The sequence below is a fragment of the Cherax quadricarinatus genome, chromosome 24 (assembly GCF_038502225.1).
Source record: "Cherax quadricarinatus isolate ZL_2023a chromosome 24, ASM3850222v1, whole genome shotgun sequence".
In the NCBI taxonomy this organism is placed as follows: Eukaryota; Metazoa; Arthropoda; class Malacostraca; order Decapoda; family Parastacidae; genus Cherax; species Cherax quadricarinatus.
The window spans coordinates 40,171,330-40,195,736 of NC_091315.1; the positions used below are offsets into that span (position 1 = coordinate 40,171,330).

The following is a 24,407-nucleotide window of genomic DNA, read 5'->3' on the forward strand; positions in this document are numbered from 1 at the left end:
GAATAATGAAACATTCAGGTTCATTCCAAGAAAGAGAAGGGCAGGTTTAATTCCTTGGATCAAGAACTCTCGTTAAGGAACCACCATAGAGGGTACTAGGTGCTGCATAACTCCTATGGTGTTTAGCAGTTATCTTTGATAATAATGCATTCAGTGAATATTATTATGTATATTATTTATGGGGGAACACTAAACCTGTAGAGGTGATAGAGCTCCAAGGAGAATGGGAGGCATTCAGATTTGGTCCAACATCAATGAACCTCAGTGAATAGCTTGGTTTTTCTGGTGCCCATAGTTTTTGATTTGACATGACCTGGAGTTTACCTGGAGAGAGTTCCGGGGGTCAACGCCCCCGCGGCCCGGTCTGTGACCAGGCCTCCTGGTGGATCAGAGCCTGATCAACCAGGTTGTTGCTGCTGGCTGCATGCAAACCAACGTACGAGCCACAGCCCGGCTGGTCAGGAACCGACTTTAGGTGCTTGTCCAGTGCCAGCTTGAAGACTGCCAGGGGTCTGTTGGTAATCCCCCTTATGTATTCTGGGAGGCAGTTGAACAGTCTCGGGCCCCTGACACTTATTGTATGGTCTCTTAACGTGCTAGTGACACCCCTGCTTTTCATTGGGGGGATGTTGCATCATCTGCCAAGTCTTTTGCTTTCGTAGTGAGTGATTTTCGTGTGCAAGTTCGGTACTAGTCCCTCTAGGATTTTCCAGGTGTATATAATCATGTATCTCTCCCGCCTGCATTCCAGGGAATACAGTTTTAGGAACCTCAAGCGCTCCCAGTAATTGAGGTGTTTTATCTCCGTTATGCGCGCCGTGAAGGTTCTCTGTACATTTTCTAGGTCAGCAATTTCACCTGCCTTGAAAGGTGCTGTTAGTGTGCAGCAATATTCCAGCCTAGATAGAACAAGTGACCTGAAGAGTGTCATCATGGGCTTGGCCTCCCTAGTTTTGAAGGTTCTCATTATCCATCCTGTCATTTTTCTAGCAGATGCGATTGATACAACGTTATGGTCCTTGAAGGTGAGATCCTCCGACATGATCACTCCCAGGTCTTTGACGTTGGTGTTTCGCTCTATTTTGTGGCCAGAATTTGTTTTGTACTCTGATGAAGATTTAATTTCCTCGTGTTTACCATATCTGAGTAATTGAAATTTCTCATCGTTGAACTTCATATTGTTTTCTGCAGCCCACTGAAAGATTTGGTTGATGTCTGCCTGGAGCCTTGCAGTGTCTGCAATGGAAGACACTGTCATGCAGATTCGGGTGTCATCTGCAAAGGAAGACACGGTGCTGTGGCTGACATCCTTGTCTATGTCGGATATGAGGATGAGGAACAAGATGGGAGCGAGTACTGTGCCTTGTGGAACAGAGCTTTTCACCGTAGCTGCCTTGGACTTTACTCTGTTGACGACTACTCTCTGTGTTCTGTTAGTGAGGAAATTATAGATCCATCGACCGACTTTTCCCGTTATTCTTTTAGCACGCATTTTGTGTGCTATTACGCCATGGTCACATTTGTCGAAGGCTTTTGCAAAGTCTGTATATATTACATCTGCATTCTTTTTGTCTTCTAGTGCATTTAGGACCTTGTCGTAGTGATCCAATAGTTGAGACAGACAGGAGCGACCTGTTCTAAACCCATGTTGCCCTGGGTTGTGTAACTGATGGGTTTCTAGATGGGTGTTGATCTTGCTTCTTAGGACCCTTTCAAAGATTTTTATGATATGGGATGTTAGTGCTATCGGTCTGTAGTTCTTTGTTGTTGCTTTACTGCCCCCTTTGTGGAGTGGGGCTATGTCTGTTGTTTTTAGTAACTGTGGGACAACCCCCGTGTCCATGCTCCCTCTCCATAGGATGGAAAAGGCTCGTGATAGGGGCTTCTTGCAGTTCTTGATGAACACGGAATTCCATGAGTCTGGCCCTGGGGCAGAGTGCATGGGCATGTCATTTATCGCCTGTTCGAAGTCATTTGGTGTCAGGATAACATCGGATAGGCTTGTGTTAACCAAATTTTGTGGCTCTCATAAAAAATTCATTTTGATCTTCGACTCTCAGTCTGGTTAGTGGCTTGCTAAAAACTGAGTCATGTTGGGACTTCAGTAGCTCACTCATTTCCTTGCTGTCATCTGTGTAGGACCCATCTTGTTTAAGTAGGGGCCCAATACTGGACGTTGTTGTTAGTTGGATGTTAGTTTTTGTTAAAAAATCAGTGAGACTGCATCAAAGGTGGCTCTGAAGTAAAAATGTGTTACACAAATAACCCGCACATAAAAGAGAGAAGCTTATGACGACGTTTCGGTCCGACTTGGACCATTGACAAAGTCACACTTTGTCAGTGTGACTTTGTCAATGGTCCAAGTCGGACCGAAACGTCGTCATAAGCTTCTCTCTTTTATGTGCGGGTTATTTGTGTATCGTTCCAGTCACGGTATTGTGCCTTTTTTTGTTAAAAATGTGTTGTTGTGTACATATGAGTTATTTTTTAGTTGTTTGCTAATACATAAATGTAATGAAGCTTTCCATGAATAACTTACCCTTTCAAGGTGGAATTGTGTTGATTAGTGGAACTGGGAGCAATGCTCTGCTGCTTAATCCAGATGGCCAAACCTTCCGCTGTGGTGGCTGGGGACATATGCTTGGTGATGAAGGAGGAGGTAAGAAATTATAGTTACTACAGTGTCAAAAATAAATCACTATTGTTTTGCATTTTCTATTACATTAAATCCAGACTTTAACATCACTGTTCTTTATTTGTGTCTACAAAAACAAGAGGTTTTTATATGTGTAGTAATTATTTCTGTATATATATATTTAATGTAGAAAGAACTTGATGGAATACAAAAATTAAGTTTAAAATTAACCGCCAGCTTACTGGATTGCTGCTCGAGCTGTTAAAATTCTGTTCGACGAAGAAGATAATTTGATAGATCCACCATATTGTACTGAAAAACTACGCAACATTGTTTTCAGCCACTTTGACCTGAAGGATAGGTGAGTTATACAAAGAAAATTGTAGTAGTACAGTCAGTTGGATGAATGGGATCCCTACTCAAGGATGGAAACACTAACTCTTGCTCATAAAATAGATGTCTTGCCTAAAGTACATGAATATCACAATTCAAATGACCCTCTGAACTGTAATATTATCCCCATCCCCTTGCTTCAGAGTACAGGCACCGTACTTCACATCTCCAGTATGACTTGTGGATGGGTGTATATATATGTATGCACAGTATGTATGGAAGAGATGATATAGTGAGGTACAAATGTGTGTATAGAAGAGATGAAATGGTGAGGTATAAATGTATGACATGGTAATTGTCCATGTCCATGGGCACTGAAAGATCTTGTACATACAAATGTTCACACTTGGATACGAAAAGTTCAACTGTTGCTTGAACATTTATCACAGAGATCCTAATGCAAACTCTGGACAAATAGGAAGTGTGACTCATATACCCAGCATGCTAGTTTACAAAACGAGATTTCACAATTTTGTGAATACTTTGGATAACAGTTCCATTACACAGTACTGAACTAGCTTAATGTTAATTCACTTCATTCTCAAAATTTCTAGTTTAATTTACATAATTCTATTTTAAGTAATTATTAATTACTCATACAAGAAATGTAAACAAATGTACTGATTTTATTGTAAATAAAGAAATTAATTCAGTGTAAAACATCTTTTGGAGATGTCCTAAAAATAATCCATTCATTTCAGGTTTGGAATGCTGGAGCATATTTACACAACATTTCAAAAAGCTAAATTTGCAAGCTTGACTGCCAAGATCAGTGAGGGAGCAGAAGAAGGAGATGCCATGTGTGCTCACATACTCTATGATGCTGGCTACGCTCTGGGTCGTCACATTTCTGCTCTCTCAAGGAATATGCACCCAGTAAGTGATATTTGGGAGGATTCTGGGTTATTAAAATATACTGCACTGTTGTATTATTAATAAATAGAAAGTTAGAACTAAGGGCAAGATGAAAGTGAAAATTAGTGAAATGTTAAGTAATAGACAGAAAGCCACTGATAAAGAGCATGGCACTAATAGTAAATATAAGTACGTACAGTAAATATAAGTACGTACAGTATTATAGTGCTGGCAGGCCCATAGCCAGAATAAATTATCAGGAAAAGCAAGGGATGCTACACTCAGATAAGCTGTCAGTCATTTAGCTTCAACTTAGGGCCCAGGTCTATAGGCCTAATCTTCTTTCAGTAAACTGGCCATATTCAACCGAAGCAGGGTGGCCCAAAAAGCAAAACATAAGTTTCTCTTTTTAACTTCAGTAATGTATACAGGAGAAGGGGTTACTAGCCTCTTAATTCTGGCATTTTAGTCACCTCTTATAACACGCATGGCTTACGGAGGAAGAATTTTATTCCACTTCCCCATGGAGAATAAGCCTAATGTATGGACATAAATAGCCAAATACAGGTCCACATCCCTTTATCCGAAATTCTGAAATTCGAAAAGTTCCGAAAACCAAAGTTTTGTCGTGGATTGTGGAGCGTTGGTCATCTCTACATAACTTCAATGCCACCATGTGGCGGCATGACCCAGCACTGACAGCCAGAGTGGCAGGCGTCAGTTGCCTCAGCACTTGTAGTGTTCACACATGTCTTCTGTTCTGATACATATTTAGTTTTTGCTTTTTATTTTGTGACTGTTTAATTTCACTGTGAAAATGTCAAAAAGAGCTGCAGATACCCCTATGGGTAACAGTGAGAAAAAGAAAAGGAAGTATCTGACGTTATCAATAACGCAGAAAGGAGAGTTACTGCGGATGATGATGATGACATAGTGAACACAGGTGAAAAAGTCCCCATAGACAATATGGTGAAAATGTGTGATCAGTTAATTGCTGGCCTTGAACAATGTGCATTTATCAGTGAGCAAGAGATTATGGCAATTTACTCAGATTGCTTAGACAGAAACCTATGTTAATAAGACAGATGACACTGTCTTTAAAAATGCCGTCAGTCAATCATCTTGAGAATCATGTTCCTGGTCTATAATTATCCCATTATTTCATTTATCAGTATATGTATTACTCTACAAATAAACCGTAGTAGTATTTGTAATCTTTATTTATCCCACTTAGTGTGAGTATTCATACTTTTTGCTGCAGTGTTAATGTTTGATTATGGGGTGCTGCCCTAAACCCCAACTTCATTCTGAAATTCGGAAAATTCTGAAATTCGAAACACTACTGGCCCCAAGGGTTTCGGATAAAGGGATGTGAACCTGTACCACTAAATTATACTGTAGGCTAACTTTAATTTATTATAACACAAGGCTTTGAGTTTTGGGAGCTTGAGTATCCAGCAGGCTTTGTGTGAGTGTGCTAGATAGGAATGAATGGAGACAAGTGATTTTTAATGGACATGCTGTTGGAGTATGAGCAAGGCAACTTTTATGAAGGGACTCAGGAAAACTGGTTAGCTGGACTTGAGTGTTGGAATTGGGAAGGGCAGTACCTTCACATAGGTGGTGTGGGGATGTTGCAGTTGGAGGCTAATTTGATCTTGATGTCAACATACCTCTGGAAAGATGACAATTAAGTGAATACTAGGTCACTGTCTTGGCCATTGAATTAAAAAAAAAAGTTGAACATTACCTAATTATTATTTACATATACAATACCCTTATTTGTAGGTAATAGGTTGGTAGACAGCAACCACCCAGGGAGGTACTACCGTCCTGCCAAGTGAGTGTAAAACAAAAGCCTGTAATTGTTTTACATGATGGTAAGATTGCTGGTGTCTTTTGTCTCATAAATATGCAAGATTACAGGTACATCTTGCTACTTCTACTTACACTTAGGTCATGCTACACATATATGTACAAGCATATATATGCACACCCCTCTGGGTTTTCTTCTATTTTCTTTCTGGTTCTTGTTCTTGTTTATTTCCTCTTATCTCCATGGGGAAGTGGAACAGAATTCTTCCTCCGTACGCCATGCGTGTTGTAAGAGGCGACTAAAATGCTGGGAGCAAGGGGCTAGTAACCCCTTCTCCTGTATAAATTACTAAATTTAAAAAGAGAAACTTTCATTTTTCTTTTTGGGCCACCCCGCCTCGGTGCGATACGGCCGGTTTGTCGAAAAAATAAAAAAAATACCCATATTTGGTTTTTTGCATAAAAATTCTAGGGGAGGGGTAGTGGCCCTCTCCAGAGGCTACAGCCATGGACCGACCAGCAATATAAATTAATAATGTCTACTGAATTAAGAGAATGTCTTATGGGTTTAAAAAGGTGAAGGTTGTAAATACTGTATCATTTATATATAGTAATAAATTTGAGAGATTTATACTTAAAGAAAAGAGTGAATAAGGGATCAACAACAACAAAAATAGTTTCATAAAGAAAAATAAGTGGTCATAAAAAAAAAATCTCACACTATGTAAATACATAACCTCCTGCACAAACAAACCTACTGAACATATAGCATATTCCAGTCACAGTATTGTGCCTTTTTATTCTTCATTCATCCTGGTCATACATTCTAATGTTTACTCCATGTTTCCAAAACCTGGAATAATAATATTGTACCAGGATAGACCCTAACTCTTCTTGGAGGGCTATAAAAGACCATGTACGCACAACATAGAAACCCGTTTGATATCCTACATACATATATGATTCAGTCAAAGCAGAAACTCGTTCAGATACAGGAGGGCCCCAATTATACAGCAGGTTAGGTTCTGGACTACTGCTGTGAAGTGAAACATAACCCTATTTCACTTTGAAATGCATATGAAAGCCCGATAACATTTTTACACTATCATATATTAAGTAAGCAATAAAGCTAAGCCTAAAAAATGCATATACAGTACATACACACACACCTACCTTAAAATATTTTTGTCCTTAACTTATAGTGAGTGGTGAATATATTTATTGTAGAAAGTCTGAATAAATGAAGAATAGGTATACAGTGGTACCTTGGTATACGTCCGCTTTGGAATAAGACCACCTTGGTATGCATCCTGTTTGAATGCGAAAATTTTTGTGATGAATGGTTTTGAAAACCGACAAGTTGAAGATTGAGACACTTATGCAACACATGGGAATCTTTATTGAAGAAATGTTTTGCCACACAGTGGCTTCATCAGTCCAATACAGAACAGAAAGGTGTAAGGAGAGGAGGAGTTTGAGGTATATGACCTTTGTTTGGAATACGACTTGCATGCTAGAACTGGTGAGTTTCAACTAGGTCCAAATAGGGAAGAGAGAAGGGCACTTTCCTTCCAAACAATAATATTTCCTCCTTCCTTCTCAACACTATCCTAGTAGGCACTTGACTCTTTTTCAGCAAAGTAAAGTGAGGTTAAATTTGCATTTATTTCATCTAATTCTTTTGTATTTTTGTATGTATTTTAGCATTAAGCAGTGTTTAAATTACATATTTTAGTATTAAGCAATGTTTAAATTTTTTATACAACCCCATCATTGTATAACATGCCAATAACGATGATTTTTTCCGTGGGAACAGATTACTCATTTTTTCTATATTTCTTATGGGAAAATTTGTTTGGTATGTGTCCTGTTTGGTATAAGTCCAAGGTCCTGGAACAGATTAAGGACATATACCGAGGTACCACTGTAACTGAAAACCTCTGCATTAGTGAAATGCCATAAAGCAAAGCACTGTAAAACAGGGCCCACCTGTATGAGGTCCAAAAATATGGAAAGCCTACTTGAAGAAACCAAAAATAAAAAATAAAATTTAAAATAAAAATCAAAGAACACTGCCTGAACATGTTACAGCAGTTCAGTTATACAATATCAAAAAGTTTTATGGAAAATTTTAACCTAACCATTAGGAAGTGTCTATTGACATATATACATGCCAGATTGTTTGTCACATATCTATAAAAGATTCAAATAGCACCAGTTTCTGATATATTATTATTACGTTTATGGTAATGCACTAAGCTTGTAGGGGTTACATGAAGCCTGGGAACATGAAAGGCAGCAAGAGTTGATTTAAGGAAGAGCATCACTTAAATTACACTGGCCAGCAATGGCTTCAGCTCACGTTTAAAAACATATATTATTTCTAACTTAGTTTTGGGATGCTGAATTCAAATCTGAATTTGGTCTTGCCCAAATATGTACAGTTTGTGAAATAGAATCCCATGGTAAATTATTTTACCAAGACATAGCCATCATGGAGAAGTGATATCAGGGAAACCTGATACTCAGTTTGATGGCTAACTGCTGCTGGGTAGTGGTACAGGAGACACAGATAGTGAATACAAGCAAACAAGCCTGAAAACTGTGGTGTAAATATGTTTGTAGGCCCAAGGAAATTTCTTTTTATGCATATATATATAATGAGTTTACATTAAGAAATATATCTATGATTGTTCTTTAACATACATCATGTGGTTCTTAAACCTTAAATAGCCAAACTGTTGATCATAAGCTTTAAAAAAAAAAAAAAAAAAAAAAAGTGATAGACTAAACAAGCTCATACTCATGGTCAGGGAATCCAAGTTAGCTTAAAAACCACCAATTTAGTTTTTGAACTGGGCGAAGTTAAAATTTGTTTGAGAGTGCTATTAATATGTGCATCATGGTTCTTGTCCTGTCAGCCCATGAAGGCATTTTTTTAGTTTGATCATAACTTACATTCTTTAGCCCAAGAAGCCATTTTGTATTTGATTTTTGGACTATTTTTGTCCATATTTTATATTATCTTACGTGAAGAGATTTAATAATTTTTCTTATATAACTTTATTTAACCCTCAGGATCTGTTTGCTTCAGAAGATGGACTTCAGATAGTCTGTTCAGGATCTGTTTGGAAATCTTGGAAGCACATGCATGGAGGTTTTGTGGATGGAGTACAGCCACATTTAGAAAAAGATCGAATCATCCCCAAGTTCAAACTTCTGAGACTTGCGGTCGGTGCCGTGAGTGTTCTTTTGTAGCTGTTCTGAAAGAATAGCATATATATTCTCAATGATCATCTTCCTTTTTTACATTCTTTCACAGTACTATCTTGCATGTCTTTTAGTTACAATAGCTTGGTACACAGTCGTATTCTTAACCACAATTTAAATATTTCATAATCAAAGTGTAAGGTAAACAAAAATTTAGGGGCTCAATTCACTATTGTAACTCCTCTCCATCTATACAAAAGCATATTACATACACAGTATTTTTGATGCAGTACATTAAACTACCTGGTATGGTTTTCAAAAATGAACTTATTTCTGTGTCAGGGCCTGATGACCTAGGAATGTAGTCAGCTTACAATTAAGCTTTTTTTTTTATTCAATCCATTAAGGACCAATACATTTTCAGTTCAGTTAGTCACCATTTGCCTCTATTTCCTCTTGTATTTAGCTGCAGCACCCAGACTACATCACCAGTTGGTGACCACTGTCAGGCAACTGACTTGACTTGGAGAGGTCTCTGTGGACTATCTGCATGAAACTTGGATGACCCACTGGAACTCTCACCACCAGTACCCAAATAACAGCAGGGGTAACTGTAGAATTGAGGCTAGAATTAAAGATTCATGTCACAGAGACAGGAATAACAGAAAGCTGGGAACCAAGCAGAAAAGCTAGGAATGACAATGCTAGGGATAAGAAGGAAACACAAAAATACAATTCGAAAATAACACGTGAATAGGCTAAAATAAAATTGCATGTATAGCCCATAAGACAGAAAAAGACAGTAAGGGTAAATTAGTTAAACTACAGAATGATATGGAGGTATGACAAGAAGTGAATAAAAGATTCAAAGAATTCTTTACTGAACAATCTGGTAACCTCAAGGGATGTTTCATGATGTTGATGAAGGGCTGTTGTTCCAGTGAATTGGACTTATTCTCCCATTCCCCAGCTGCATGATCCCTATAGATTGAGCACTTTCCCTAAAATACAATAATGATAATGAATCTGGGGAGATGCTATTAAGGTGAACAAGGGGATGAGGAGCAGATATTAAAATAAATTTCAGTAAAAATGTAGGAAGTGAGCTCATAAGAAAGGGAACCCACTGTGCAGTCTACAATATTCAATCAAAAAATCACTTTTTAAGTCTCATGCCAGTCACACATCCAACTGCCTTAGCCACATTGAAATACTGATTTATGATGAGCAGCTCTATACAGTACTTTATATACAAACTAGGAAAATAATTTTTATTAAATAGTATGATCATTGAGGATGTAGTAAGCACTGTGTTAAGAGTGAGTACTGTACTATACTCTGTTTGTGCACTTGCATTAAAAACTATTGTTAGGTTGCAGTAATAATGCCTATGTTACTAACATCATTAAAAGAAGCTATCAGGCAAGCAGCTGATGTATAAAGACTTGCTATAAATGCTTCATCAATAAATAATAATGATCACATAAAGTGTACATATATTTTAAGATACAGTACTAATCTAATTATTTTTATAAGCTTGCCATCATTAATTTATTTACTCTTTCTCAACACACTGGCTGTCACCCACCAAGGCTGGGTGACCCAAAAAAATACCCTTTCAAAGTCATTCACACATAATCACTGTCTTTGCAGAGGCATACAGATGCAACAGTTCAGATGTTACTCCAAACAGGAAATGTCCTAAATCCTTCCTTTCGAGTCCAAGCATTGTGCTTCCCACCTCTAGGACTTAAGTCCAGCTAACCAGTTTTCCTGAATCCCCTCACAAAATATTACCCTGCTCTCACTCCAACAGCTTATCGAGTCCCAAGAACCACTTGTTTCCTTTTGCTCCCATCTAACAAGCTCACACATGCCTGCTGTATGTCCAAGCCCCTTGCACATAAAACCACCCTTTCCTAGGATGACCCCCTATCCCTCCTTCCCTCCACTACAGATTTTATTATTATTATTATAATCAAAAAGAAGTGCTAAACCACAAGGGCTCACTACAGATTTATACACCCTCCAAGTCATCCTATTTTGCTCCATCCTCTCTAAATGACCAAACCACCTCAACAATCCCTCCTCCACCCTCTAAAATACTTTTAGTAACTCCACAACTGCTAATTTCCACACTACGAATTCTCTGCACAATATTCATGCCACACATTGCCCTTAGATACATCTCCACTGCCTTCAGTCTCCTCCTCGCTGCAACGTTTACAACCCATGCTTCACATCCCATATAAGTGTTGGTACCACAATTCTCTCATACATTCCCTTCTTTGCCTCCATGGATAACATTCTTTGTCTCCACAGATACTTCAATGCACCACCCACCTTTTTTCCTACATCGATTTTATGGTTTACCTTGACCTTCGTGAACTCTTCCGCTGACAAATCTACTCCCAGATATCTGAACACATTCACTTCTTCCATACCCCTTCCCTCCAATCTGATATCCAATTTTTCTTTATCTGAATAATTTGATACCTTCATCACCCTACACCTTGTGTTCACCTTGAACTTTCTTCCTTTACACTCTTAATGGATTAGTATTTCTCTTTCATCAAGTTTCTTTTAATTATGAATATTGAGGCAGATGCATTTTTCTGTTACTTGTTTTGGGATCCCCTACATTTCTATTGTTAAACTGTGTAGTGTTCATTCCATTTCCTTAACTTCCTTGTCCCATATGTTTCTGTTTTATCTTCCTTGTGGCCTTTTTTTTTTTTTTTCCTGCTCATTTCTTAGTGTTATTGCATGCTTCACAGGCTAGAGGCCGTATCACTGAGTGATATACATTACTGCTTTCCACATACATGAAGCTTCAGAGAGCAGCTAATTCATTTTCCTCCTAATACAGTATTTGTTTCACATTTATTGGCTCAAGAATGTTTTAAGTTACACTCCATGTGATTTTCTCCTGATATTAATTTTATTTATGGTCAGAGAAGTTTTCTACTGATCCAAGCTTTCACATCAGTGTAAACAAATTGTATCTGGTGTCATTATGTTTTAAATATATAGTCTTGGTGTTAGGAGTCACTGGTTTATTTCTGCTTGCCTTTTTTTTCTTCCTGATCACTGTCCTTTTAGTTCTACTTTTGCTGGATCAGAACTGATTTAATTGCCCTTGATGCAGATCCACCCTGAAATGCTAATTTTATCCTTCAATTAAAAATGACGCCTTAATATGAGGTATTATTTCCTCTGGAAGTTTCCTTTTCTTGAAGGGTGATTCTTAGAATCTGCTGATATTTTCAATGCTCTTAAGTGATAAAAAATAAATAGACATTGTGAGGTTGGAGGAAATAGAGTAGCTCATTAGGTGGAAACCAGTGTAATTATAGCCAAGGAGAGACATCATTAGGAACAGAACTAATCTCTACTTTTCTCATGGTAGTGATTTACTTAAATCATTGTTCTTTTACCTACAGTATCTTAATATGTCTTACCTATTTTTTACCTCTCCTTGCCCAAGTATGGCATGTGTGCTATTGTGCTCAATGAAACCTCCCTTCCCTCCACCTGCCATTCATTGTTCTAGTGTTGTAATGGTGGGCAGGCACCATTTGGGGGATGGGGGTGTGACGGGGGGGCCTTGCATACCGCATGCAGTAGTAGTTGGTAACCAGTATACCAGCTGTCAGAGACAGTGGAACTGTGGGCTTCTTGCAGGACCCCCCTCACAAGGAAATGAAAATTTCTTAAGGTTAAAACTGTGTTGCCTGAGACTGAACCAAAAGAAGCCAACCTGTAATTGTATCACCAGTGCTCATGAACAGAGGAAACAGATCAGGCAGAGGTGAAATAACAGCAAGTTGATCCTTAGGATCACTTCCAGGGAACATACATGTAGATTCATTTCATCAGCCATTTCTAGCATAACCTGGACACCCATCATCACAGGTGACAAAAGCTGAAGAGCATGGTCAGCCATTCCATCAACTGGGGCACCAAATATAATTGCTGGATACCTGGTGTGGTGCACAACCTAGAACTCAAAGCAGGCAAATAAGGAGACTGTGTTGAATCACCCAAGCACAGGGTTATTCCCAGACAACTCAGAGAGGCAACCACTCAACAGGAAGCCCGCACAGGACTCACTTCTTGAGGAGGAGCTTAAGTCTCGGTCTACAAGCCATGCAAGGCTTATCCATTGCTAAAAGTTCAAAGACCTGAACAGGCATTATTATTATTATAATCAAAAAGAAGCGCTAAGCCACAAGGACTATACAGCGCTGCAGGGCAGGAAGGAAGCGAGGGCATCAGGTGGCAAAAGGGAGATGGATGAGCAACAGGTTACGGATAACAGCGGGGCAGTGGATGGTGAAAGGGTAAAGGGCAGCAAGAGACTGAACCAGAAAGGGCTGAGGGGAGTGTGAAAAGTATCATCAGAGTTTGTGGAGTAAATCAGTCGTTGTCAAGAAGTCAATGAGAGAGTCAGGATTAAAGGAGGGTCCATCAGCAAGAAGGGAAGGTAAAGAGAGAGTAGGAGAACGAAGACGACGTTGGAGGTAAATTCTGCGTGCTCGTTGATAGAGAGGGCAGTCTAACAGAATGTGGCTAATCGATACTGGAACTTGACACTGCTCACAGAGAGGAACAGGGTGCCTCTCCATGAGATACCCATGAGTAAGACGAGTGTGGCCAATGCGAAGGCGGGAGAGAGTGGTCTCCCAACCTCGGCACTGATGACAAGAAGACGGCCAGTAACCTATGCTCGGTTTAATAGAATGAAGTTTGTTACCGAGCAGAGTTGACCAACGTTGTTGCCAACGGGTGCGAAGGTGGGTAGCTATTGCAGCAAAATAGTCTAGAAATGGAACACCTCGATAGGAAATTGGTAGGTCATATACTGCTGACCGCGCAGCAGTGTCTGCCTGTTCATTGCCCTGTACGTCGACATGACCAGGGACCCAACAAAAAACAATATCTTTATGTTTGGTAGAGATACGGCGTAGCCAAAGTTGGATACGGAGAACTAGGGGATGAGATGTATCAAATTTTCGTATAGCCTGTAGAGCACTAAGGGAGTCTGAGACTACTACAAATGATGACACAGGCATAGATGCGATACGAATAAGTGCTGCAAGAATGGCATACAGTTCAGCAGTAAAAATGCTAGCTGAAGATAGTAAATGCCCTCGTACGACGCTGTCCGGAAACACTGCTGCGAATCCGACGCCGTCTGAAGACTTAGAGCCATCTGTGTACACAGCGGTGGCATGAGAATGAGAGTGGAAGTGATCAAGAAAAAGAGAGCGGGAAGCCACCGTAGGCAGTTGAGCTTTCGAGCAAGGGAGTGAGAAAGAACAGACCCGAACAGCTGGAACTTCCCAGGGGGGTAGGGAAAAGTGAGATGCTACATGAACATATAAAGGTGGTAACTGAAGGGAAGACAAGAGTGAAAGTAGGCGAAGAGAAAAGGGACGGAGCAAACAGGGGCGGCGAACGAATAAAGAATGTCTACTAATATCGGTGACCATTCTATAAATGGAAGGATTGTGTAGATCGTGAGAGCGTACATAGTAACGAAGGCAATGGGCATCACGGCGATCAGACAAGGATGGAACATTTGCTTCTGTATAGAGGCTCTCAACAGGGGAAGAGCGAAAAGCACCAAGGCACAAACGTAAGCCTTGGTGATGGATAGAGTTAAGGCTAGAGAGAGTAGCAGGAGAGGCCGCGGAATAAATCTGGTCACCATAATCGAGTTTCGATAAAACGAGGGCTGAATGTAGGCGAAGCAGAGTTCGACGATCAGCTCCCCAGGAAAGATGAGCAAGGGTTTTAAGAAGGTTTAGCCGGCTGTGACAAGTTGCCTTCAGAGAGGTAATGTGAGGTTTCCAGGTTAACCGACGGTCAAAGAGAAGGCCTAGAAACCTGACTGTATCACGTTCGGGGATACGGGAGCCATAGAGATACAAAGGATGATCGGAGATAACAGAGCGTCTAGTGAAAGTAATTTGGTGAGTTTTGGTACTTGAAAATTTAAACCCATGTGTGGTGGCCCAAGTGGAAACACGGTCGACCGCATGCTGGAGAGAAACTGCAATAAGGTGACAGTCAGCGCCTGCACAAGCAATAGCGAAGTCATCAACATAGAGTGATGACCAAATATTGGGTGGAAGAACAGAGGCCAAATCATTTATAGCAAGGAGAAAAAGTGTTGTGCTTAGAACACATCCCTGAGGGACACCTTCAGCTTGGACGAAGTCCGGGGAAAGAACATTATTGACTCGAACACGGAAATGTCTGTCAGTTAAAAAGTTCTTAAGGAAGGATGGTAGATTGCCTCGGAGGCCTAAGGAATGGGCCTGGGCCAAAATATTATACCTCCAAGTTGTGTCATATGCCTTCTCAAGGTCAAAAAATATGGCAATAACTGAGTGATTATTCGCAAAGGCATTACGAACATACGTATCCAAGCGTAGTAAGGGGTCTATGGTAGAACGACCCTTACGAAAGCCATATTGACTAGCGGAGAGACTGTTGTGAGTCTCTAAATACCACATTAAACGTCGATTTACGAGGCGTTCCATCACTTTGCAAACTGCACTTGTAAGAGCGATGGGGCGATAGTGGGAGGCATCATGTCCTGTAGTACCCGGTTTGCGGAAAGGGAGAACAATGGCAGATTTCCACAGCTGGGGAAGAACTCCTTGTGCCCAAATAAGATTGAAGAGGTGTAAGAGGACTACAAGGGCTGACCGATGTAAATGTTGTAACATACGAATATGAATGTCATCAGGCCCAGCTGCCGATGATCGGCAAGCTGAGAGCGTTGCCTCCAGTTCTTGAAGTGTAAAAGGCACATTATACTGTTCTTCTCCGAGAGAAGAAAAGTCCAAGGGTACTAACTCTCTGGCAGACTTTGAGGAAAGAAACGAGGGGCATAGATGGAGCCCTCGGGAAATACGGACCAGATGTGTGCCAAGTTCAATGGCAACGTCGAGAGGGTTTGCTATATCAACACCAGTGACCCGTAGAACAGGAGCCGGGTCAGGAGAGTATTTACCACTCAATTTCCTCACTTTTTTCCAGACTGCACTCATAGAAGAAGCAGAGGTGATGGTGGAAACATAGTCTCGCCAACAAGTGCGTTTAGCTTCACGGATGACACGGCGAGCGATCGCACGCTTCTGCTTAAAATCAACAAGTCTCTCAGCGGTTCTATTGTACCGGTACCTGCCCCATGCAGCACGTTTCAAACGTACTGCACGAGCACAAGCAGGAGACCACCAAGGCACGCACTTCTGAGAATGCCTGCCTGAGGTGTGGGGTATAGAATGAGAAGCTGCGGTATAAACTGATGTCGAGAAGATGTGTAGGAGCTCATCAATGGAGGATGAAGAAGGAACCTCACTAAAAGCAGTGAGGTGTGAGTAAAGATCCCAATTTGCCCGATCAAATTGCCAGCGAGGGCTACGGGAAGGTGGTGAATAGGAAGGAGAAGTAAGAATGATCGGAAAATGATCGCTGTCATGTAAGTCTGGTAGAACAGACCAGGTGAAGTCTAGTGCTGTGGAGGAAGAGCAGACTGATAGATCGATGCAAGAGAGAGTATGAGTACGAGGATCAAAATGGGTGGGAGTACCCGTATTTAAAACATGGAGGGGGTGAGAGGCAAGAAAAGCCTCCAACTGAATGCCACGTGAGTCACAATGAGACCCCCCCCAGAGGAAATGGTGGGCATTAAAATCACCAAGTAACAGAAGTGGTGGTGGTAAGGATGAAACAAGAAAGGCAAAGTCTGGGATAGAAAATGCTCGAGAAGGAGAGAGATATAAAGAACATATTGTAAACCACTTATTCAAGTGGATACGGGCTGCAGTGTAATGCAGCGAGGTATGGACAAATAGTTGACAGTACGGAATATCATTGCGTAGAAGAAGGGCACTTTCATTAAAGGTCCCATCTGAGAAAGGATCCGAAGAATACAATAAATTATAGCCTGAGATAGGTTGGAAAACAGCCGAGTGTAATTTTGGTTCTTGTAAGCAAGCACCAACAGGGGAAAACCTGGAAAGCAACATCTGAAGCTCACCCCGATTACCCCTGAGGCCGCGGATATTCCACTGTAAATAGGCCATGATTGGCGATGAAGAAAATATCAGGAATCTGTAGGTAAAGGCACCTACGGACTAGAGGGGTTAGAAAAGTCAACGTGTGGTGGCATTGGAAGATGTTCAAGTAGCGAAGGAACGGAGCGTTGCGAAGAATGGGGTTGTGAAGATGGAGGAGAGGGAAGAGAAGGAACAGGAAGTGAATCAGTGTCCATTGAAGGTTTAGTCTCTGCAATATATTCTGAAATGGCTTCAAGTGTTTCTGAATTCAAAGATGTATGGGAAACCATATTGGAGATAGGAGGAGGAGGGTGAGTAAAGATTGGGACAGTAATGGACTGTACCAAAGTAGAGGGGGAGGGAAAAGTGTAAGGGACTGGAGATGAAGTGTGGGGGGGGACAGAAGAGGTAGAAACCTGGGAGGTGACAGAAGAGGGAGAAACTTGGGAGGGGACGGGGGTGGAAGGCATAGTACGAGGAGGAGGGTGAATCTCCACACTTGTAATAGAGCCAGAGAGAGGGGAAGAACTAGGTACAGAGACTGGAAAGGTAACGTGTGGAGGTGGAAGAAGGGAAGGAAGGGGCAAAGAAGATTTGAGCAATGTGGATTTTTTGGACTTCTGAGTAGAGGGGCGATTGGTATTAGGTGTCGTACGAGGTCTTGTCGATACTGGGGCTTGTGAGGAAGGACGCGAAGATGTGAGAACAGACTGAGTTGTAGTCGGGACGTCAGAGCCAAGGACAGCAAAAGGATTAGATGCCGTAATGGCTATGGGAGGGGTAACAACAGAGGAGGCTGCAGAAGATGGGACCCCAGAAGTGGGGGGATGTTTGGAAACACGAGAATAAGAAACACGGGGTAGTCTCCCTTGGAGGCGGAGATGAGTAACTGCCATAGCATAAGGGAGACCTTCTGCCTCTTTGAGGCAACGGATTTCACGTTCATTTAAGTAGACCTGGCAACGGCGGGAGTACGAAGGGTGAGCTTCATTACAATTAAGGCAAGATGGAGGTTGACTGCAAGATGTATTAGAATGGTTGTCGGCACCACAGACTGGGCATTCGGCCATAGATCTGCAATATTTCGCTGGGTGACCAAAACGCCAGCAATTTCTACATTGTTGCGGTGTAGGTATCACCTTTCGAACTTGTAACCGATGTCCCGCGACATATACAGAGGACGGGAGTTCTCGGCTGTCAAAAGTTAAACGAGCCACATTGCAAGGGTAACGTCTCCGCCCCCGGGCAGGAAGGACATAAGTGTCTACTTTGAGGATTGGGAGATCCTGGAGTTCCAGCTGTTCAAAAATGTCATTGCCACATGACTGGAAATTCTGTTGGACTATGGTATGGGGCAGAATGACAGTACCACTACAAGAATTGAGAGAAAGATGTTTTTCAATAGTGATAGGAGTAGTATCGATATTCGAAAGGAGAGAAAGATCATGAGCTTGGGTAGCATTCTGGACAGTGACGATGCGCGTACCGCTCTTGAGAGCGTGAAATGAAATATCTCTGCCAACATGACGCAGGAGCGCTTTGGCAATACTATGGTCAGAAAGGTAGGCAGAAGAAGAAGTTGGTCTTAAAGTAAAGAATTTAGTCCATTGTGTGGTCCGAAACTGAGCGTGGAGAGGGAGTGCTTGACGTGTCGGTCGTTTCCGAGTAGAATGGGAAGGTAACGACGGAGCATCATCAGGAGATTGACGTTGGCGTTTAGGAGTAGGACCGGAGTTGGTCCGGCATGAAATGGGTGGGCGATTCGAAAATTGCCGTACCGTAGAGGGAGAAGCCGGAAGCATAGTCAAAGGAGAGCGGAGTTCAGACAAATCGAAGGAGTCAGTCGAAGCCCCGGTACCTGAAGCGGGTGAGGAAACAGCACCAGCAAGAGGTACAGGGGCATCAGGAGTGTCCGAAGAGTGGTCTAAACACAAGGCAGGGTCAGAATGGGGTGCGGTATCAAGAAGGGGCCCGGGGGTAGTGGTTTCATGGACTAGGGCTGCCATGGTTAGGTTACTCCTTTGCTTTTTGTTTTTAAGAAAAAAAAAGAAAGAAGAAAAGAAAATAAAAACAAAAAAAAGAATAAAAAAAGGGGGGAGCGGGGAGGAATAGTTCCCAGGAGGAATGAAAGGGCCGGAAATCTCCCTCCGCGCCCAAGAGGACTCGACACCGCTAGTAGCGCAGATGCAGCATGGAACCCGTGCCATACCCTACCCTTCATGCCAGTAAACCAGCAATCCGGGATAGCAACCTCACATCTGCCGAGCTACCTCGGTGGACAAAAGAGAGGGCGGCCGGATATCCGCCACAAAGCATACCTCCTTCAGCCACCACCCCCGGAATCCGAAAGGTGGCTTCCAGAGATACACCCGTCGCCCAAAAGACACCCAAAGCTACTCCGGGATACCGGAGAGGGATCGGGACATCCCTAGGCAATCCAGATTCCACGGCAAACTACGCCACCGCCAAGAAACCTCAACGGAATGGGATCGACCCCGGTGTCCTTTCCCCTACCTAGGAACTAGCACGCCTGTGGGAGAAATCACGAAGGCTAAAAAGAGGAAGGGCAAAAGGGAGGGGTGAGGAGGAGGAGGAGGAATGGAAAAAGGGGAGGATGGGGAGGATGGGATAGGGGAGGGGAGAATGGGGGGTAATTAGGTTCGGTCTGAGGAAGAAGACCGACAGGGCTAATTCCTCAGACCAAGAGCCTCTTCACCACGCCAAGGAGCCCCCCTTGAAGAGGCCTGAACAGGCAGAAAGAGCATCACCAGCAAAGGCCTATATAAGGACAAATGTAGATGCAGTGTGCCATATATTCTCAAAGCTACTCTGCTGCAGGGCAGGTGCAGAGATGGGAAGAAAAACAACTGGAGCTGCATTGGGTGTACACACCCAAGCACAGAGGTTGAACTGGGTACAGTAACCCATAGTAGGGCAGGTAGAGGTTGGTATATAGGTTATAGGTATGGCATATTTCAGGTGAACTCATAAAGGAGAGTGGAACAAATTGAAACTAACAGCTGCCAATTTATTGCTTATCTCTTCACACCCAACTTTGATAACAGCAGTTAACATTAAAAGATAAGGCATGAATAACCAGCACTAAATCTGTTTTAACAGAAGCCATGGTTCATTAATCTAACATATTATCCCTCTGAATATAACTAACTGCAGGTATAGTATGAGAGACTTCCTGTGGTGCAGCATTAGAAAATCTTAAAATACAATCATCATGCATAACACCATTTCATGAAATTTAACCAAAGCAATTAAAAAATTCTTAAAGATCTGCCAGCATGGATTGAAATGCCATAAATCAGTTTTATAAACGAGGATTTATTCAATATGATATGTCCATAAGAATTATTTCTCCGAAACTGACTCTTCTCTAAAGCCATTTAGGCACAGTATATTGTGATCTAAAATTTAAATTGCCAAGAGAAGAAAAAGCATTTTGACTATCAGTGAAGTCTCTTGTATCTTAAAATACATGGTACTTATTGAATTTAATGTACCAAATGGAAGGTGAGTATAACATTCTTTTCAACATTCTTGATGACCTCAAAATTCAGCACTATAGCATATTAATCTTGGGCAAAACAGATATCTATGAACTTTCAGGGAAAACCTCTGATGTCAAGCATATTGAATTTAATATCTCAATAAATGCATTTTTTTAAAATATGGACTGCACATGACAAAATAGTACATTATTTTGTAAAAAAAAATTGTGCTGCATAGGACAGAATAGCATATTTCCTTGCTCATTTATCTTAATCACAAATTTCCTATCTTATGTAAATAATCTATTAATAGATAATCTGTATTTTTACTTGAAATTACATCATAGGAGCAATCTTTGATACTTAACAGGTAATATATCATATTATTTTTAGACTTGCAGTACAGCAGCATTTGTAATACAATACACTATACAGTGGAACCTCAAATATCGAACTGCTCCCAACTTGACCAATTATGTAAGTGTATTTTTGTAAGTGCTTTTATAAGTGTATTTTTGAGGGTCTGAAATGAACTAATCTAATTTACATCAATCCTGATGGGAATAAATTCGTTCGGTAACGGCACTCAAACAGCCGTCTGGAACGAAGAAAGGTCGATATTTGAGATTCCACTGTATAACAAATGACATAACAAATACAGTGGAACCTCGGTTGTTGAATACACTACTTCTCGAACAAGGAATTTGAGAAAAAATGTCCTGGTTTTCATATATGCTCTTGGTTGTCAACTGACAACACTCCTGAGGTGGATGAATTTGAAAAAAAAAAAAAAATTATAAAATTATAATCTTTTTCCGAAGGTAGTGAAACCAAAAGTATGATATTTGATGGAAAACGTGTGGAATTACACTACAGTGGTCCCCCGCTTTTCGTAGTTCCCGGCAATCGTAAAATTCGCCAATCATAGGGGTATTTTCGTATAAACATGGACTCGCTTTTCATAGGTTGACTCGCGAGTCGTAGTTCGTCCGGGACGCGTACACACGGTGTGAGCCAGGGGGGCAGCCAGTCTGGCATTGTTTACCAGTGAGCGAAGGTCCCCTCGCGTGCTCCAGCTAAATATTTCATAATATTCCATTTATTTTAGTGCTTGCAAGTACTAAATAAGCTACCATGGCTCCAAAGAAAGCTCCTAGTGCCAAGCCTGTGGTAAAGAAAGTGAGAAATGCGATTGAATTTAAGAAAACCATCATTGAACAATATGAAAGTGGTACAAGTGTGGCCGAACTGTCCAGGATGTATAAGAAACCCTACACAACCTTATGTTCCATAGTGGCCAAGAAAAAGGAAATAAAGGATGCTGTTGTTGCAAAGGGAGTAACTATGCTGACAAAAATGAGATCACAGTACTGGAAGAGGTTGAGAAGTTATTATTGATGTGGATAAATGAGAAACAATTAGCAGGAGATACTTCGTTTATTTGTGAAAAGGCTAGGCAGTTGCATGAAGATTTGGTAAAGAAATTGCCTGCAAATAGTGGTGAAGTGAGTGAATTTAAGGCCAGCAAAGGCTGGTTTGAGAGATTTAAGAACTGTACTGGCATACACAGTGTGGTAAGGCATGGTGAGGCTGCCAGTTCGGACCACAAGGCGGCTGAAAAATATGTGCATGAATTCCAGGAGTACATAAACAGTGAAGGACTGAAACCTGAACAAGTGTTCAATTGTGACGAAACAGGCCTCTTTTGGAAGAAAATGCCAAAGAGGACCTTCATTACACAAGAGGAAAAGGCAATGCCAGGACATAAGCCTATGAAAGACAGGCTGATGCTAATGTTCTGAGCTAATGCTAGTGGGGATTTCAAAGTGAAGCCATTACTAGTGTACCATTCTGAAAATCCCAGTGTGTTCAGGAAAAACAATGTTATGAAGAGTAAATTGTGTGTGTTTTGGAAATCTAATAGTAAGGCATGGGTCACGAGGGAAATTTTCGTCGAGTGGTTCAATGAAGTGTTTGGTCCGAGTGTGAAGGAGTATCTCCTGGAAAAGAAATTGGATCTCAAGTGCGTGCTAGTAATGGACAATGCACCTGCTCATCCTCCAAACTTGGATGACCTAATTTTCGAGGAGTTTGGGTTCATCACAGTTAAGTTCTTGCCCCCAAATACCACTCCTCTCCTCCAGCCCATGGAACAGCAGGTTATTGCAAACTTTAAAAAACTCTACACAAAAGCAATGTTTCACAGGTGCTTGACTGTGACCACAGACACTCACTTGACCCTAAGGGAATTTTGGAGAGAACACTTCAGCATCCTCCACTGCATAACCCTTATAGGTATGGCTTGGGAGGGAGTGACTACCAGGACTTTGAACTCTGCCTGGAGAAAATTGTGGCGAGATTGTGTCGACAAGAGGGATTTTGAAGGATTTGGGACTGACCCTAATGAGCCTATGTCTGTTGTAAAATCAGTTGTGGCACTGGGGAGTTCCATGGGGTTGGATGTGAGTTTGGAGGATGTGGAAGAATTGGTGGAAGACCACAATGAAGAGCTCACCACTGAGGAGCTGCAAGAGCTTCAGCAGGAAGAGCAACACATCGCAGCTCAGAATCTTGCTGCAGAGGAGGAGGAAGAGAGATGGAAGAAGGTGCCTTCTTCAGAAATTAAAGAGATTTTTACTATGTGGGGCAAGATGGAAAGCTTTATGGAGAAACATCACCCTAACAAGGTTGTTGCGAGCCAAGTTGGCAACATGTACAGTGACAAAGTCTTGGGCCATTTTAGGGAAGTGTTAGAGACACCAGAAACAGAGCTCTCTCCACAGTTATTTTGTGAGACAGGACTCCAGTGACTCTCAAAGTGGTCCTAGTGGCATTAAGAAACAGAGAAGAGAAGCAACCCCAGAAAAGCAAATGGTACCTGAGGTGTTGATAGAAGGGGATTCCCCTTCCAAACTGTAAACAATCCACTCTCTCTCCTCCTCCAGTCTCCCATACACTAAGAAGAATCTCCAATAAAGGTAAGTGTTATGCTGTTAATGTTTCATTCATCATTTCCCATTGTATTGTTTATGTACTACATGTATATTTCATGTTAAAAAAATTTTTGTTTTAATACTTCTGGGTGTCAGGAACGGATTAATTGTATTTACATTATTTCTTATGGGGAAAATTGATTCGTAAATCGTAAATTTCGTTTATAGTAACGGCTCCAGGAACGGATTAATTACGAACAACGATGGAGCACTGTATTATGAAGTTAGCGGTCTCGGCAGTATTTATGCATCGGCGATGTTGCCCAATTTGAGCCCTATTTTGGGCAAATTCCATTGTTCCAGTTGACCAAACTCATGGCTATTTCACTAGAACTACTTTCATTCTATTAATTGAGTACAAGAAACTGCCCATTTACCTATTTCAACTACCCAGTAAAGTGATCTGAAACTACTAATTTGGCCAATTTCACACAAGTCAAGAAAGGCCAATTTCAAAATAGGGTCCAGAATAAACATTGCAGATATTCCTGGCACTAAAATAACATTTTCTCTGTTCATTAATCATGTCTCCAGGCCCTTCTTATATTACGCTTGCTTTTCGTTTTGAATTTTTATTCACACAAAAAATTCAAGATTTACTGTTATTCAGACCTCTGAATAATTGTACAAATGATATCAGTGCATTTGTGAATGCATATTAGACCCCCAGTTGACGTGTATTGGATGTACGACATGATTTGTTTACTCTTGAACATTGGCAGAAATCGAACATTTGCGTACTTTGACCTTTTTTTTTTTTTTGACCCTTGTAGGTTTAGCACTTCTTTTTTAATAATAATAATTCTGCTACTTTGTGCTCAATTTCAAGCTACTTTTAGTCTGTAAACCATTCAGAATCATCTCTATTTCTGTAATATATCTTCCATTCTATCAAATGAGACCAAGAAAACGAGAATACAACCATAAA

At 41.2% G+C, this 24,407-nt stretch overlaps 1 protein-coding gene across 2 annotated transcripts in view; it reads left to right on the top strand.

Moving 5' to 3' along the window:
* Positions 1 to 24,407, top strand: part of Nagk (N-acetylglucosamine kinase) — a 30,078-nt gene that overhangs the window by 484 nt on the left and 5,187 nt on the right. Inside the window, exons 2-5 of one of the 2 annotated variants that reach the window (XM_053779496.2) lie at positions 2,549 to 2,659; positions 2,873 to 2,996; positions 3,730 to 3,904; positions 8,777 to 8,938. In XM_053779496.2, the coding sequence (XP_053635471.2) occupies positions 2,549 to 2,659; positions 2,873 to 2,996; positions 3,730 to 3,904; positions 8,777 to 8,938 (572 nt within the window). The remainder of the gene's footprint in view (positions 1 to 2,548; positions 2,660 to 2,872; positions 2,997 to 3,729; positions 3,905 to 8,776; positions 8,939 to 24,407) is intronic. The other variant, XM_070088407.1, reaches the window with a different exon arrangement.